The sequence below is a fragment of the Camelus ferus genome, chromosome 3 (genome assembly GCF_009834535.1).
Source record: "Camelus ferus isolate YT-003-E chromosome 3, BCGSAC_Cfer_1.0, whole genome shotgun sequence".
Lineage (NCBI taxonomy): Eukaryota > Metazoa > Chordata > Mammalia > Artiodactyla > Camelidae > Camelus > Camelus ferus.
In genome coordinates, this window is record NC_045698.1 from 96,124,912 (window position 1) to 96,140,473 (window position 15,562).

A 15,562-nucleotide genomic window follows, 5' to 3' on the forward strand; every position below is an offset into this window, starting at 1 on the left:
CAGCTCATCTTTCAAACCTCTGCTTTCTGGAGTGGCAGTCTAAGCCACAGGCCTAAGTGCTGACTGCTTTTGCTTTTAGCTACAATGTTCATCTTTCTTTCTCTTATCCTGATGGAATTTCATCTATTCTGGTAATTAGGAAAATCATAGATTTCAAAACATGATCAGACTCTGAAATTTTAAAAATATTTAAAAAGAATAAACAGATCTAGAAGAAACCTTAGGGACCATCTCACTCCTCATTTCTCATTAGACATGAGATAACTGAGACCCCCAAAGTCATATAACTAATTAATGACAGATCTAGAACCAAAATCTAGATTTCCTCAATCCTGAATTAGTGTTCTCTCTTCCACACTACCTGGCCTCTCTATATTTTTATCCATTTCTATATGATCTTCAGACACAAATTATTTAACTCATGCTTACAAGTGGCATATTCCACAGTTAGATTCAGGGCATTTCATGGTTCTGTTAGTTATCACTGTCTCCTTTCACTGGTTGGAAGATCATGGACAGAAGATGGGAAGTCCAGCCCTGCCTCTACCCTGTGTATTAAATTACAGCATGGGCTGTCTGGTGCCTTTTCCATGAAATTTGATTGTTTAATGCCTAGAATAGGAAACATCTGGAATGATGGGGGCCAGTATGATCTTCCCTTCGTAAGGACTGGATTTTCTTTTTTCATTTTAGCCTGGGGAAACAGGACAACTTCAAGGTGGGCAAAAATCTGAATCTCATCCACCACCGAACTATTCTGTTGATGTTTTCCAGCTTCTCCTTCAAGATATGCCAAGGGGCTTAGGGGAAATTCTAGCCTCTTGAACCAACTGATCTTATATTTATTTGTAAGGTATGTTTCTTTCAAGAAGTTCAAAATGCTTCATATATACTTTCACTTAATATTTCTCTTCCCATGAAGGGAAGCATTTCATTTTTTATCTTTCCGCCACAGTCAGAGTTTCCCTGCTTTTGTTTATAAGGTTTCTTTACAGGGTCTGACACTTAGAGGTTAGAATCTCTAGAAGCCACAAACATTCTCAACTGACGTCTCAAGCAATATTGCTAACAAAGCAGATTAATTCATTCAACAAATATTTATTGAGCATCTCCTAGGTGCCTGGCACTATTCTAGGCACTAGGGATACAAGAATAAACAAAACAGATACATCTCTCCCCCAAGGAACTAATATACAAAGCAAAAAGACTGATCTATTACCCAGTATATTCAAAACCATAAAAACACTCTATCCTGATAAAAGAAAAAAGTCACTACAATCTCAACTACTCAGACTAATGTCTCCAGTTTGACATGTATCTGGTAATACAGAGTCCATTTGCTAGAAGCCTATCTGGATTATACTAGAAAATAGGAGATCTGGATTCTAATCCTGACTCTTCTACCAACAGACTGCATGACCTTGAGCAAATATATAACCTCTCCGACCCTTAGAGTTTTGTTCTTTGAAGATGTCAGACAAGATTTCCCATGTCTTCTCTTGGTCTGCAATTCTGTGATTCATTAACTTTACCTAAGATGGCTGCTATGGTGTGAGGACTTACTTCCAAGGTCAGAAGAGGAGGAATCTTTCTATATCAACTGCTTTTATTTGTGGGATGAAGTTGAGGGAAATAGCACAAACCAACACAGGCACATCCTAAGGCAATTATTAAGAGCATTCCCTTATGTGATAATCAATAAAATCAATCAGCTCCACACCTACAGTGCTCGGCACCGCACTAGACACTTTGGGGAAGGGAGACATACGAAAAGACCCTGATCTTAAGGGGCTTCCAAATGAAAGTACACGATAGTAAATAATTAAAAACAAAAGTATATTACAGGGGTTGTAAGTTCACAAGAGAAGAAAAACCAAAGACAGCTAGATTAGAAACCTCTGTGGAAAGGTGAAACTTCACCTAGATCAACATATAACCATCACCATCACGATAATAATAGCAGCTAATATTTATTAAGTGCCTGATACGTGGCACAAATACGAGTTATGTGCTTTTGTGGGCTATCTCATTTAATCCTCAAAACAACCCTAGAAATAAACACTATTATTGTGCCTATTTTACAGATTGAGAAACTGAGGCTTAGAGAGAAACCTAATATACTTAATGAATGGTAAATCCAGGCAATCTGATCCCAGAGCATTCTACACCATTGAATGGTTATGGAATACTTTTCCCACATGTGACATAAAGGGAAAAGCACGGTATTGGCACACAGTTTACTGTTCCATAAATGTTACTTCCTTTTTCTATCCATCCCTCACCACTATTCACCCCCTAATTCCCATCTCTAACTCATACATATACATACTTCATCTTTTCCAATTTTAACATTCTTCAAAATTCAGTTGAAGGTCCACTGTAGGCAGGAAGATTTCCCAGACCAGTCAAGCTCCTGTTTCCTCTCAAGTCATAGCATTTAATTCCAACAGCCTGTGGGGTGATTACATGCTGTCCAGCAATGTCATGGCACTAGTTAATGTCTTATTAGTGTTTCTGATGTCTTACGGTATTACCAAGATGGCACCTATTTTATTACCATGCATCTTTTGAACTATTGAGTTTTTCATATAGTTGCATTGTGCCAGCTAACTCTAAACTTTGTGTTGCTTCTGGGGTCTTGGCATAGGAGATATCAAGAAGTACTTACCAATTCAAGAGTTTGAGTGTTTCTGAAGTTTTCCTTCATTAGAAAAATGATCCACGTCAAATAAATACAGCCAATACATCAAGGTTTGAGTCTGTAGATATATATTCTTTTTGTGCCCAGTGTTGGATAAAAAGGTAATCTGTGCATGTTTGCAATCCTTTTAGCTCTCCTACACTCACAGAACTAAAGCTAACTTCTTCTGAACAACCAAAGAATAATTTTATCTGTTCTTTGTAAATAAAAAAAACAACCAACTAACCCTTTAAAAAAAAAGCAGTTCCATTGTAGTTACCAGTGGGGAGAGGGAAGAGGGAGGGGCAAGATGGAGGTGGAGGATTGAGAAGTGCAAATTATCAGGTATAAAATAGGCTACAAGGATGTATTGTACAACATGAGGAATATACCTAACATTTTATAATAACTATAAATGGAGTATAACCTTTAAAAATTGTGAATTACTATATTGTGTACGTGTAACATATAATATTGTACATTAACTACACTTCAATTTAAAGAGTATATTATAAAATAAATACATGAATTTTTTAAAAAGTTAAAACTCTAAACTTTAGGAAACAATGAACAGTATATATATACGTAAATTTTTTAGAGTGCAATATACTATATATATGTATTTACATGCAATATATTGTATATGTATCGTCGAACTGTATCACTTTTACCTAATAAAACTGAAACTGAAAAAAAAAAAGGAAGTTCCAGTTTATGGATTTATTTTAATCTTACAAATTTATTAGAAAATACTATATACACAATATATAAAATTAAATATATTGTATTTATATATACATAAATAAAGTATGTAAATATAGCATATATACACAGTTTAAATAATAAAATTTACATTCTGTAGCCATTATGCATCTTAAGAAATGAAACATGAAACAGTATTAGTAAATCTTTAACATCACTGAAATCTTAGTCTAATGCAAATTAAACTTAAAATGGTTATAAAATTACAAGATGATAAAGGAGTTTTTAAAGACTGAAAAAAGACACCAAGTATTACAGGATTATATACTGAGTTAGATAAATCTAGTCTTATTGATGGTATCAAATACATAAAAGACTTTTTAAAGTGGGAATTATTTTATTTTCATTAAAGCCCTGTAGTATGAAGTGACTGCATAGCCTGGATTTTTTGGAATTAGTTACAATTTCATTCTATTTCCATAAACCTACTTCTATTCCTGGAAATTACGATATTTTGTTAATCAGGCTAGTCTGCATCTTCTAATCTACCTCTTCTGACTTGCAACAAAAATTCTTTGTGGAGTCATGTGATCTAAATGTTGCTTTAAGTAAATAAATTATTATAGGTATGGGGGGAGAGTATCAGGCTGCAAATTTAGGAGATCCTGACTCCAATCTCTGTTGAATTGTTGGCTATGAAGTGAATGTCAGACTTTCAAGTAGCTAATGCAGAGAGGAATACAACCAATATTAAGATCCACAGTACCTATAAGGAAAAACTAAACTAGTAGCACAGGAGAAGCCCAATTATTCCCAACCCTAAGAACTGAGACATTTTTTTACAAAGTTCTTACAGAGGTAATACGAACACTGACATCCCTCCTTATAGTAAACATAGTAATATGTTTCAATGGATTTCTTTTTTATCGAGTTACAGTTGATGTACAGTATTATATATTACAGGTGTACAATATAGTGATTCACAATTTTAAAGGTTATACTCCATTTATAGTTATTAGAAAATATTTTCTATATTCCCTGTGTTGTACAGTATATCCTTATAGCTTATTTTATACATAATAGTTTATATCTCATAATCCTCTACTCCTATACTGCCCCTCCCAGCTCCCCTCTCCACACTGGTAACCACTAATTTGTCCTCTATAGCCGTGAGTCTGCTTTTTTTTGGTTATATTCATTAGTTTGTTGTAGTTTTTAGATTCCACATATAAGTGAAATTATACAGTGTTTGTCTTTCTGTCTGACTTATTTCACTTAGCATAATGCCTTCCAGGTCCATCCATGTTGTTGCAAATGTGAAAATTTCCTTCTTTTTATGGCTGAGTAGTATTCCATTTTATATATTATTGAGATATATATCTCTCACATCTTCTTTACCCATTCATGTGTTGATAGACACATAGGTTGCTTCTATATGTTGTCAAATGTAAATAATGCTGTTATGAACACTGTGGTGCATGTATCTTTTCAAATTAGTGTTTTTGTTTCCACACCCAGGAGTGGAATTTCTGGGTCATATGATAATTCTATTTTTAATTTTTTTGAGAAACCTCCATACTGTTTTCCACAGTGGATGCATCTATTTACATTCCCACCAAAAGCATATTCAGGTTCCCCCCTCTCCACATCTTTGCCAACATTTGTTATTTATGTTCTTTTCGATGATAAAACCATTCTGACAGTCATGAGGTGATGTCTCATTGTGGTTTTGATTTGCATTTCCCTGATGATTAATGATATTGAACATCTTTTCATGTGCCTCTTGGCTATTTATATTTACTGTCTGGAAAATGTCTATTCAAATCTGCCCTTTTTTAAATCAAGTTGTTTGGCTTTTTTTGATGCTGAATTGTATCAGCTGTTTATATACTTTGGCAATTCACCCCTTATCAGTCAGATAATTTGCAAATATTTTCTCCCATTCAGTAAGTCATCTTTTTGTTCTGTTGATGGTTTCCTTTGCTATGCAAAAGCTTTTAAGTTTAACTAGGTTCAATGGATTTCTCATTGTAACAAATATGCTGAAGACTTCAGATCAAAACACAAATTCACAGACACTAATGTATGCCCTCTAAAATGATACTTCTGGAAAGTGACTCCGCACCTCTTCTGGGTGCAAGTGCTACAGCTCTGTAAAGGTAAACATCTGGAATTTTTACACTGAGAATATTAAAGCAGTTCCATCCTTACTCAAGAATTCAGGTGTTCTGGATTGACCTGCTATTTGTGATTAATTTGCTGGTTCTAGCGTGAATGCAATATACTTGAACTAAATTTCATTAAATTCCAGTGAGATTTAGATAGAATTTATTTTTCTTTCTTGTAGGTAGGTACACAAGGAAGTAAGAAAACGTTTTCTCTCTGGGATTATGCTTGCAATATGCAACAGAAATGTCAGAGTAAGTACAAAATGTGAATGTGCGTTTGTTGCATATGAACATAGGGAGAATTAAAAAAAAATACACCAGTCAATTTCCCAGACAAACTTTGAAGTGATTATTTGCTTTATAAGTTATTTCTTCTGCACAATTTAAGTGTTTAGTAATAGCCCACTGATTATGGGACTAAGACAAGGGAAATTTAAAGCAAAACTATTAGAAGCCACAATCCACTAATAACTGGCCCAAAACTAAAATTATTATGCAAATCAAAAGAAAAATAAGGATTAAAGGTAAAAATGTCATATATTCAAATGTATACAGTGAGGCATTTCTACCAAAGCCATCGCTAATCTCTCTTTAACTGGATTGTATTTGGTTTTGTTTTCCCCACAGGATAAAGAAAAAAACCACTAAAGTATCTCTGACCATCAGTTCCCCCATTAACGAAACCTCCAATATCAGATCAAGTTATTCTACCTTAGTTCAGCCGCTGTGTATTGACCCCCAGAGGGTAGGTACAGTTTTAAAGCCTTCTGAGGGGTTCTTGTAATGAAGACACAGGTCTAGAGAGGAAGGAAACAATGTTAACTTTCTTGAAAAGTAAACATGGGGAGACCCTCCAGCAGTATGACCTCAGAAAGAAGAAGAAAGAAATCCATAGGTCTCAGAAATAACTCCATGGTAGTTCTGTGGGTTGGCCATTTGTCTGTGTGACAGAGCATAAGGGACAGTTGGTTTCTAGGAGCTCAGTCTCATAATAGAATATTCCAACTATCCAAGGAATGAATTCTTTATTAATTAAAAAAAAGGGAAATGCTTTTTCAAAAACCTAAAGATACAAGAACAACTGTATGGAGGAGGGAACAAATCTAGCCAGTAAAATTTAGAAGTTATTTAAACCTTTAATACATAGTCTCTAAATAACTGCCAATATTCATTTCCCAAATGTAATCACCCAGATGGTGCAATTTGATCAGCTCAGCTGATGGAATGCTAGAGGAGAGAGGAAAAAGGGTGGCACTGGAACAGACATCCAAGCTGACATTTAAATTAGGAGCATCATGCTTTTCATAAAGGAAACTTAGGGTGTAGGTGGTAGCAGCTAAAACTGATCCAGTTAGTCCACAGCCACCATGCACCTAGGTTTCAGGGCCTTGACAATACGGATGATAGTGTCTCTTCTATTTCTTAAACCAGATGCAGAGTCCCTGCAGCAGCCTGTCAGGATCCACTTGCATTGTAGCCCCTGTATTTACCAAGGTAACCTATCCACACTGCATGATGGGGTTTAGATTTTATAGTTAAATTTTAGGCATTATCAAAGAGGTAGGAAGAAGGAAAGAGGACACTAAAAAGGACCTCAGAGATTATAATTATTTTATATATGAGAAAACCAAGTCCCAAGAAGGGTGAAATTATTGTTCAACTTCACAGAGCAACTCATGGTTTTTTCTATGCTCTTTAGACTTCTGCTCTGTGTCAATCCTCCAGCTCTGGAAGGCAGTGCTTAGACTATCCTTTCCAAGCAGACTATGCTCTGCCTGACCTCAAGATTCATCAGATTCTCTTAACTGGTATAAGATGCTCTTCTGAAGAAGTCAATGAGCAAAGCCATGTCTATTTCCTGCTTGGGTCACAGTCAGAGAGCAGGATTGAAAAGCCTTCTCTCTTACCCACTGGAAATAGCAGGATTCAATCAGCTGGTTAAAGCAAGCCAAGGCTGTTATCTTCTCTGGGCTCTCTGTCCTCCAGTTTCCAAACCTTGCAGAACCAAAACTATTGCTCATTGCTAGTCCAAGGTATGAAAAGCAGGGCAGGGTCTTAAACTATACCAGATACAGGATGGGAGGCACAGGAAACAATGTCATTAAGATTAAGACTATCAATTCTGGAAGCTCACTTTAAGCAGATGCTATGAAGCACATGCGTCTATTATTTCCATGTCTCCTCTTCTGCATTCCTTTCCCCATGATATGCAGCCCTGACTGGGCATCAGGCTCAAAGGCTGGGCTGGTGGTCATTAAGTCCTAACTAGGTCTCATCTGACAGAAGGACCTCAGACCCTCTCTGGTCTGAGGACCAAGTTACAATCTGAAATTTAACTCTACATTCTAGAGGACCCTGGAGCTGGGAATAGGAGAGGAGGGAAAATAGGATTTAAGGGGTAAATTTACCACAAATGCCACCCATTCATGTATGCATTATGAGACTGCACTAGCTATTGTTAATAAATACTTTTTATATATCAATATAACTCTTCATTTTTAAAAGAAAGTCTCCAGATTACTTCTCTGACATGACCTTCAAACCCTCAAGTACACTGAACATTCTGCTAGCCCTATTGCACAAAGAACTTGAGTTCCACAAAGTATAGGAGTCTTCCAAGTTCCTATGACAGGTTTTAACCAGCTAATGTCAGAGCTGAGATTTTGGCCCAAGTCCTCTAAGTCATGATTCAGAATTCTTAAATTACAATACTTCCCATGCTACTTGACCAACAATAAAGATTAAATCTGTGACTATGAGGTATTCAATAAAATAATACAACAAAGTGAAGACTTTCCAACTAATCTGTTTTCTATTGTGAAAAATGGCTCCTGGGGAAATAACAACTTTCTCACTAAATAACTCCATGAAATTAAGATGAAAATAACTTATACCTAACTGTAAAGTTATATACTTATGTACACTATAAAGCACAAAAGATGCTCAGCAAGCTCCTTGTTTTAAAGTATAGTCGGTTGTCAGTACTTACTATGAAAATGCATGCACACTTACCTGCAACTGGCATCCCAAACCGCTGTATATGGTGAAACAGTTTCTTCCATTCTGTGAATTCTGCGTTTGTTCTTCAGCATCTTCAAGACATCTCTACAACCAGAGGACAGTTTGTCGTGTTTGAATGTCGAGTCCAGGCCACAGCCACAGTTCAAGTTCACTGGTACAGAGAGAAAGAGCAGATAGCAGACTCAGACGACTTCCGAATTCTGAGGAAAAGTACAGTGATAAGATTTTCAATTTACTTTTCACTCCGAGTAACCCCGAAATCTAATTCATGTTTTAATGTTTAATAGCTGATTTGTTACAGGTTCAGAAATTTCTACTGTGAAACAATTGTTATTTCAAATCTAAATGATTCCTCAACATAAACAACCAAAAAAGAAAAAAAGCTGTTTTGTTTTGATGAATCAGTAGTTTTAATAGCTGTAAAAATACCAGATTAGTTTCATAGATTAATCTTAATTATCTTCCTAATGAGTTCTTGGCATACAAACAAGAAAAAATGTGAGAATAAACATATTTTTTAAAGAGTAAAACAAATGAAACCGATGCATAACTTTCTAAATAGTTTGTTGTATCAGCTTCCTACCAAATAATTAATTTGGAAAAGGGTAACAAGTATGATGACCTACCTCATGCTAAACACTGAGTTTAAATATAAACAATTTTTCATCCTCACATCAATATTTTGAGGTATGTGTTATCAATTCCATTTTATAAGCAAGCAAACTGAAATTAGAAATGCTTAACACCTTGCCAAAGGTCACAAAGCTAATAAACACTGCAGCCCAGGTTCAAGACCAAGATAGTTCTTACACCAAGCAAAGAAAATATATCCACTTAAATATTAATTCAAAACAACTGAACATTTGCACATCACATTTAGGAAGAAATATCTCTATTACACAATATGATGTTAGTTTCAAAATTACATTACTTGCATTTTCTGAAACTAAAGGAATATAAATTTATTATAATAAATCTAGAAAAATATATTATAAAAAAGAATAAATATAAAATTACTAATATTCTCACCACCCAGAGAAGACTATTAACCTTTTGTGTATTTTTTTACAGGAATTCTATAGTATTTTTATAATGTAATATTCAATTTTAATTAGATTAAAAGAAAAGGATTTTCTCAGGAGAAAGAGACCTCCTTAGGATTAGTGTTTCAGCAACAGTTCTCACTCAGAGAAGAGATGTTATATAGTCTTACCTTCATGTTAGACATGAAGAACTAAGGCCCAGAGAAGTAATTTTTACAAAATCACAGAGCAATTTAATGGTAGAACAGAACTGAAACACAGTTTTTCTAGCACCCTGCCAAGTGTTCATTCTATTATGCACCTTTTCTGAGTTTCTACAGAATTTATCATCTGACTCAAAATTACTGTCAACGTTGTATTTGCTTCAAGTTATTTCTCATATATACATGGTCGCTTCTCCCAACTAAATTGTCATTTAAATTCTCTCTCTATTCTCTTCTTTTATCTTTCAGAAGCTTGTTTATCACCCATTCCTGGTAAGCACAATTTTTCAGCATCTTGATAATAATAATTAAATCAAATTTAGCATTAGAAGACTTTGTCTGCTACATTACTTTTGCCTTCTGGAGGAGTTTTGAGGCTACCTTATGCCAACTCTTGAACTGACACAACAGAAGCAGCAAGATAATTGGAATTTATCACTGTATTTGTTCATTCATTCATTCATTCAACATGTATTTACTATAGACAGGGTACGGCCAGGTTCCATTCTTGGCCCTTCCATGCCCTCAGGGCATGCGTTCTTCCTCTAATTCCACTTGGTGTATTATTGGTGCCTTGTGAGCTATACACAGAGGCAGTAAGGAAGTGTCCTGACATCAAACATCCACACTGAATGTAGGTGTTCTGCCCATCACACAGTGGCCATCATTGTACTAACATTAGGTCTAATTACCATGGCAATGATAATTTTTAGGTCAGTTCAGAAAAATCTTTCTATGGTTCCTTTATGCTAACCCCTCAAGCTTACAGAAATATGCAAGTCGAGGAATAAAGTATAATCCCTGCTTTCAAGAAACTCATAGCCAAGTAGAGAAGACAGATGTGCCTAAGAAGCAGGTGATAGGCACCATGCTGGGATTATTTTAGGTTGTATTTTTAAGATTTATCTTTATGAGCCCACTCAATGACAAAAATCTAATCAGATGGATTTTTTTTTTAAATCTCAGGAATACCCTATTTATTCCTAGCGCCTACTCTCCCTGACATCCTCCCACACTGTTTGTTTGTTAATATGGGGCATTCAAGTACTCTGGTCAAGTTGAATCTCTTCCCTTTCCAGAGGAAGTCTGTACCTTGATTATCACAGAAGCATTTCCTGAAGACTCTGGGGAATTTAAGTGTATTGCAGAAAATGAGGCTGGGACTGCAGTCTCCACAGCAAGACTCTCTGTTTCCCCAGGTAATTATTCCTCAGGATCGCCCTGCTCAAATTCACCTCTGAGCCAAGAAGAATATTCTCTATTTCTATTTGACCTGGTGACTAATTATATTTTCCAGAAGGAAAGGAAGTGGAGAAATCAGAGAGTTCTCCAAAGTTACACAGGAGGAAATTTTCCCCAAAACTGGCCTCCTTTCCCTGGAGCAGTGACAGCTACACAAAGGACAAAACTCCAGACAATACCTCAATAAACCTTATGCCAACTCTTCCTGAAACAGCCAGTCACACTGAACATGAGATCGACGTTCCAAAGGAAGATTTTTGCACCATCAATGAAAATTCCTGTGAGCTACCACCACAATGGTAAGGGCAGACAGACCTAACATTCGCTCATTCAACAATTGCTCTTGGTTCTATAGATAGAACAGTGAACAGGACAAAGCTCCTGCCTCAGAGAGCTTGCATTCTGAGAAGAAGCACTTTATTTCTGTCATTTCTCTATTACATTCCATCATGCATTTTACCAGGGCCGAAATAGTAAGTTATGTGCTTAGATCCACATTTAAGGGTTTGATACAGAGACTTACTGAAAACAAAAATCAGCAATGATGAAATGGCAAAAGATTTTGAAGAAGTGGAATCTTTTCCCAAAATAGAATTCAGTGTGTTACCTCAATATAAATATGTAAAACATTTTGTGATAGAGGTTTTTTTCTTAGTCAGTCTTGGAATATAGACAGAATTGTCCTTGCATTTAGAGAACAAACGTATAAACGGAAAGATAATACAGTAGAGTGGCTCTGCCAATCAGGCTATGTTTAAAACACCATCCACCACCATCCCTACTTCCCAAACACAAACCACAAACAAAAATACTGATTTTTTTTAAAACCTGCACGTTGATACTTCAAAAGTCATTTAAATTTTTTCTTTTATCTAACACAATCCACTAAATATTTCACCAGCCTAAAGTTACCTTTAGGCTCAATATCTTTAATAAAACTTAACCGGTCTTCTTGACCACTTACCTAGGACAACTAAATGTAGCCTCTGTTAGTAACAAAATACGAAGGTACTGGAATCTCTTTTTAGATTTTGTGAGTACTATTTGGGTTTATTAAGTGAGAGAAATACATCAAGTTAGAGATGGACAGAATCAAAGGTCATCTATCTGATGTTCCTTATGCTACAAATGACAAAAACTGTAGATGACTGGCTCATATTATTGAGGGCTGGTTCTTCATGCTTCCACGACCTTGGGATAGGTACTTCTTCAACGTTTCTTGCAATGAAGGCAGAAAGGGAAAGTTTGGACTTGGGAGACTAACAGACCTAGAACAATGTATGTGAAGTACACAGTAGGAATTCAAAAATAGTAGCTATTACTTCACTGCATTGCTTTTTTATCAGGATCAGTGTATCTCCAATAACACCCCATGACGGTGATTTCTCAGTTGGTCCCCTGGAACCCCTTTAGCTTATGGGATCTCTAGTTGCCTAAGAAGTAACTACTCCTACAAATAAAGACTCCTTGTGGGGTCAAGGAAGAATGGGTGTGTGGGAAAATAAGTAAGACTGCAATTTATTCAACAGACATTTATTAAGAACATTCTATGAGTTTTGTCAATTTCTGCACTACACTTGCCTTGGGAAAATAGCCAACACTCATCCAAAATTTTCCTCCATGAGTACCTATGTTTAGTAGTGAGCATTGAGGACTTAAAAAGACCTTGAATTTACAATATAGTATCTTTTCTATGCAATTACCATCATTTTCATTAACAAAATCATTTGTGGGGGAAATTATCCAGTAAAAGTTCCATGAAAGTTTAAGAAGTTTTTACCGAATGTCTACTATGAGCTACATTGTCCTAGGCAAGGTAAGTAATAAAGAGTCTCTCCCTCAGAAAAAAATTTAACCTAGTTGAGGAGATATATTATGTCACATAGTAGTCCATTATATGATTTCCTGTTTCATTTGAGTCTCTCAGCAACCTGATTTAGGTTAGTAAAACAGTTTTTTTATTTTTTATTAATTATTAAAGTTATTTTTCAGTTAATTATTACAGTTCAGAGAGTTTAAGCAACTTGTCTAAGGTTACACAGCAAGTATGTGGTAGAGTGGGCACTCACACTTAGGTCTCCAAAATAGATAATAAAAAGGTTAATGTGTCTAGAAAGTTGTAGAACATTAACCAAATTAATGTTATCATTTTTACTGTTTGACTCCAAACCCAGTGGAGTGTCCATTATTATTTCTTGCTTGAGAAGAATATGATTGAGTCAAGTGCAAGAATGGATATTTCAAACTATGAGTGCTACAGTGGGATTCCCTTTTGCTATATGTCTATGCAGAACTTCAGTAATCGTAGTGAACCATGCATAACCTGAAAAATAAATAAAACATTCTTCTCTCTTTAGTCCTTTCATACTCAATATGATAGTTTCCTTCTCAGTCAATACGGCAGAAATTACCGTCAACAGACATATCTGACCTCTGACCTTAGAAGATGCTCACAGTACCACTTTCACAACTGCTATACACTTCACATTTTAAAATACAAGGACTATGTATGAAGAAGGGACTAGTGAGTGACAGTTAAAATAGCTACCCTTCTACTGATGATGGGACAAGAAGGAATTCCCTGGATATGCAGCAGGAAATGTTTCAGTAGGAAACATCTGAGATAGTAGGAAGTTACCTACATTTCGTTAGGCATTAGAATGATTTACCAGAGGCCTGTACTCATAATTTAAAGAAATGGAAAAAGTTGCCTTTGGGAGCAGGCTGGAATAGGGTTCACCGATCTTAATTCTTTCAGTTTTAGGATGATTCTTCTCAAATAAGCAACTAAGCCATTCAAACAGCCATATTTGTGAAGAAACACAAAATACCATTTCAAAAATGCAAACCAAACATTAAAAGGTATAAAAAAGATTCATAGTAGATTACTGAATATATATATCCTTAACTTCTGAGAATGATGTCATTAAAAAATATCTTACTTACTTACCTTTCCTACTGAACCATCCCTTGATCCCCTAATTGTAGCAAGAACCTTAGCCTAGATGTACCATGCAGCTACCACTCTGTGCTGGACATTGTAGCTTACAAAGGCCCGTGGGAAAGAAGAGGCTAAGCTTAAAGGATAAAGACTAAATAAAACTAAAGTTCTTCCTCAACTATAGAGCATTTAGAATCTGCCCAATGCAAAATTGGGAATTTAAATTTGTCCTAGGCATCTTCCCTACTTGGCTGGTAAGGTATATCTCAATCAAACCCTGTTCCTGGGAAGAACCAAATAACAGTCACATATACGACATTTAAAGTGCCTAGAATAGGGCCTGACTCATAGTAAATGCTGTATGTGCCAGTTATTCTTGTTATTGTTATTGTCACTTGCATTTACATTTTAAGTCTCTCTAATTTGGATTGAAAGGCTTTGTCCCTATTAATGGAATGTGAAATAACAGTAAGCAGATGTGGAGAAACATTTTAGCAGATTCCTGAAATAAGACTTTGTAGACAAACGCCTACTCATCAAGCCAAGTATGTCTTTTCTGCTAAGGAATGGCTGCATGCCCAGGTGGCAGTTATCAAACCTTCTCTGAACGCCAAAGGAAGAATGGTCAGCTGTGAAGAATTTTAAATGGCTCATATATGCTCAAACACCGATTCATTGGACCCTAATGTACACAGTAATTAAACCAGGACTGGGGTACCCAGGAGGGAGGGGAATAAATAGTTACGCTTTAAACAACAGAAGCATATCAAAGCTGAAGCCATTAAATAGGGAGAATTCCACTCGATGGGACTGATTCTCAAGTTACCTACCCCTTTCCACCACCTCTTGTTGATTTGAATGTTTCTTCCTCTGTAATTATTTGCTTCCCTACATAAAAATGGAAACCTAAATACCAAGAAGGTCTCCTGAGTGAAAAGAGAAACGAAACTGTGTAACTGTAAGGAGCAAAGGAGATATAGAAGTTTACCAGTACAGAGCCCTAATTGTATAGACTGCTTGTTTAGTGTTTCAAAGCTCTTTTAGAATAAAAGCATAAGGTCTAGGAGGCAAATCTCATTCAGAGAACTTGCTAAAGAAACCAAATCATTTTTTTCCACTACCCCACCTTCCCAGTGACATGACTCCTTCACCCTGCTCTCCTGCCTTTGCCCAGACACACTCTTTCTCTTGTAACAAACTGTATGAACCCCACTCTACCTCGACTCCTATTTGGCAAGAGAAAAAAACACGGCCTTCAGATGAACAACTATCCAATACAAATCAATCTGGAGCCCACCCATCACTGGGTTTATTTCTGGAGGTCTTACTGGGTAGAATGTCAGTCTTAGAACACTAGTTCCCTTTTAGTCCTTTCTTCAACAGGGAAAATTCAAAATCCCCACCACAAAAAAGAAATTGAGTTTTCTTTACACTTCTTCCCATTTCCCAATTCACTGCTCTTCTCCCTACATGAGCTTGCTAAACTCATAGTCAAAATTCGCATCTAAAATAAAGAGCCCTGTAAGAGAAGCTCAAGTAATCCCACTCCTTAAATATCACTA

The 15,562-nt window shown here is 36.0% G+C and overlaps 1 protein-coding gene and 1 long non-coding RNA gene across 5 annotated transcripts in view; one reads left to right on the forward strand and one right to left on the reverse strand.

The window, feature by feature from the left end:
* The window catches only part of KLHL3 (kelch like family member 3), a 238,162-nt gene that overhangs the window by 205,632 nt on the left and 16,968 nt on the right, over positions 1 to 15,562 (reverse strand). For all 4 annotated transcript variants that reach the window (XM_032476820.1, XM_032476819.1, XM_032476817.1 and 1 more), the window contains exon 2: positions 8,563 to 8,722. In XM_032476820.1, coding sequence (XP_032332711.1) covers positions 8,563 to 8,642 — 80 coding nt within the window. In that variant the 5' untranslated portion in view covers positions 8,643 to 8,722. The remainder of the gene's footprint in view (positions 1 to 8,562; positions 8,723 to 15,562) is intronic.
* Positions 371 to 5,803, forward strand: LOC106729066. Its single transcript, XR_004318731.1, has 2 exons — positions 371 to 853; positions 5,730 to 5,803. It is a non-coding gene; the product is annotated as an uncharacterized LOC106729066 (long non-coding RNA).